This window comes from Monoraphidium neglectum (assembly GCF_000611645.1).
Source record: "Monoraphidium neglectum strain SAG 48.87 unplaced genomic scaffold scaffold01382, whole genome shotgun sequence".
NCBI lineage: Eukaryota > Viridiplantae > Chlorophyta > Chlorophyceae > Sphaeropleales > Selenastraceae > Monoraphidium > Monoraphidium neglectum.
The window spans coordinates 14773-15393 of NW_014012246.1; the positions used below are offsets into that span (position 1 = coordinate 14773).

Genomic DNA, 621 nt, shown 5'->3' on the forward strand with positions numbered 1-621 from the left:
GCTGCTCCTGCTTCCGCCGCTGCTGCTCAGGCTGCTGCTGTTTCAGCTGCTGATGCAGTCGCGCCGGCGGCAACGCGTGCCGGCCCCGCATCTGCCGGCGTGGCAGCAGTCCACGCAGACGCAAGGCCCCAACCGCGGCGCCGACGGACGCTGGCGCCCCAGCACACCCTGTGCTGCGATGGCCGCTGCCGCCGCTTCCGTTGCCTGCTGCATTGCCGCCGCCGCAGCTTGCGCTGCCGTCTGCAGCACGCGCCCCCGCGAGTGGCCTTGAGGACAAGGCGCCGCTGTCGCCGTGCTGTGGCGTCCTCGGCGCCGCCGCCGCCGTCGCTGGCGCCGCATCCACCTGCAGCTTGCCGCTGGCCGGCGGCGCGGCCCGCGCGGCGCGCGCGGGCGCGCCTTCATCGAAGCCGCTGTCGGGCGCGCTGCGCTTCTTGCTTGTGAGGGCTTGGGGCATGAGGGCTTCTGCTGTGTCTGCAGGGCTCCAGGTGAGGCCGCCGGCGCCCCTCATACACCGCCACACAGCGTCGTAGCTGTGGGGACGGGGATTTGGTGACGCGTTTGTGTGTGTGTGTGTATGTTTGTGTGTGTGTATGTTTGTGTGCGTGTGTGTGCGTGTGTGTG

General features: G+C 70.7%; 1 protein-coding gene across 1 annotated transcript in view; it reads right to left on the reverse strand.

Moving 5' to 3' along the window:
- The window catches only part of MNEG_7679 (hypothetical protein), a gene marked incomplete at both ends in the record, with an annotated part of 3827 nt that extends 3373 nt beyond the window's left edge, over positions 1–454 (reverse strand). The window contains one exon of the mRNA XM_014043850.1: positions 344–454. Coding sequence (XP_013899304.1) covers positions 344–454 — 111 coding nt within the window. The remainder of the gene's footprint in view (positions 1–343) is intronic.
- Between the last annotated feature and the right edge of the window lie 167 nt (positions 455–621).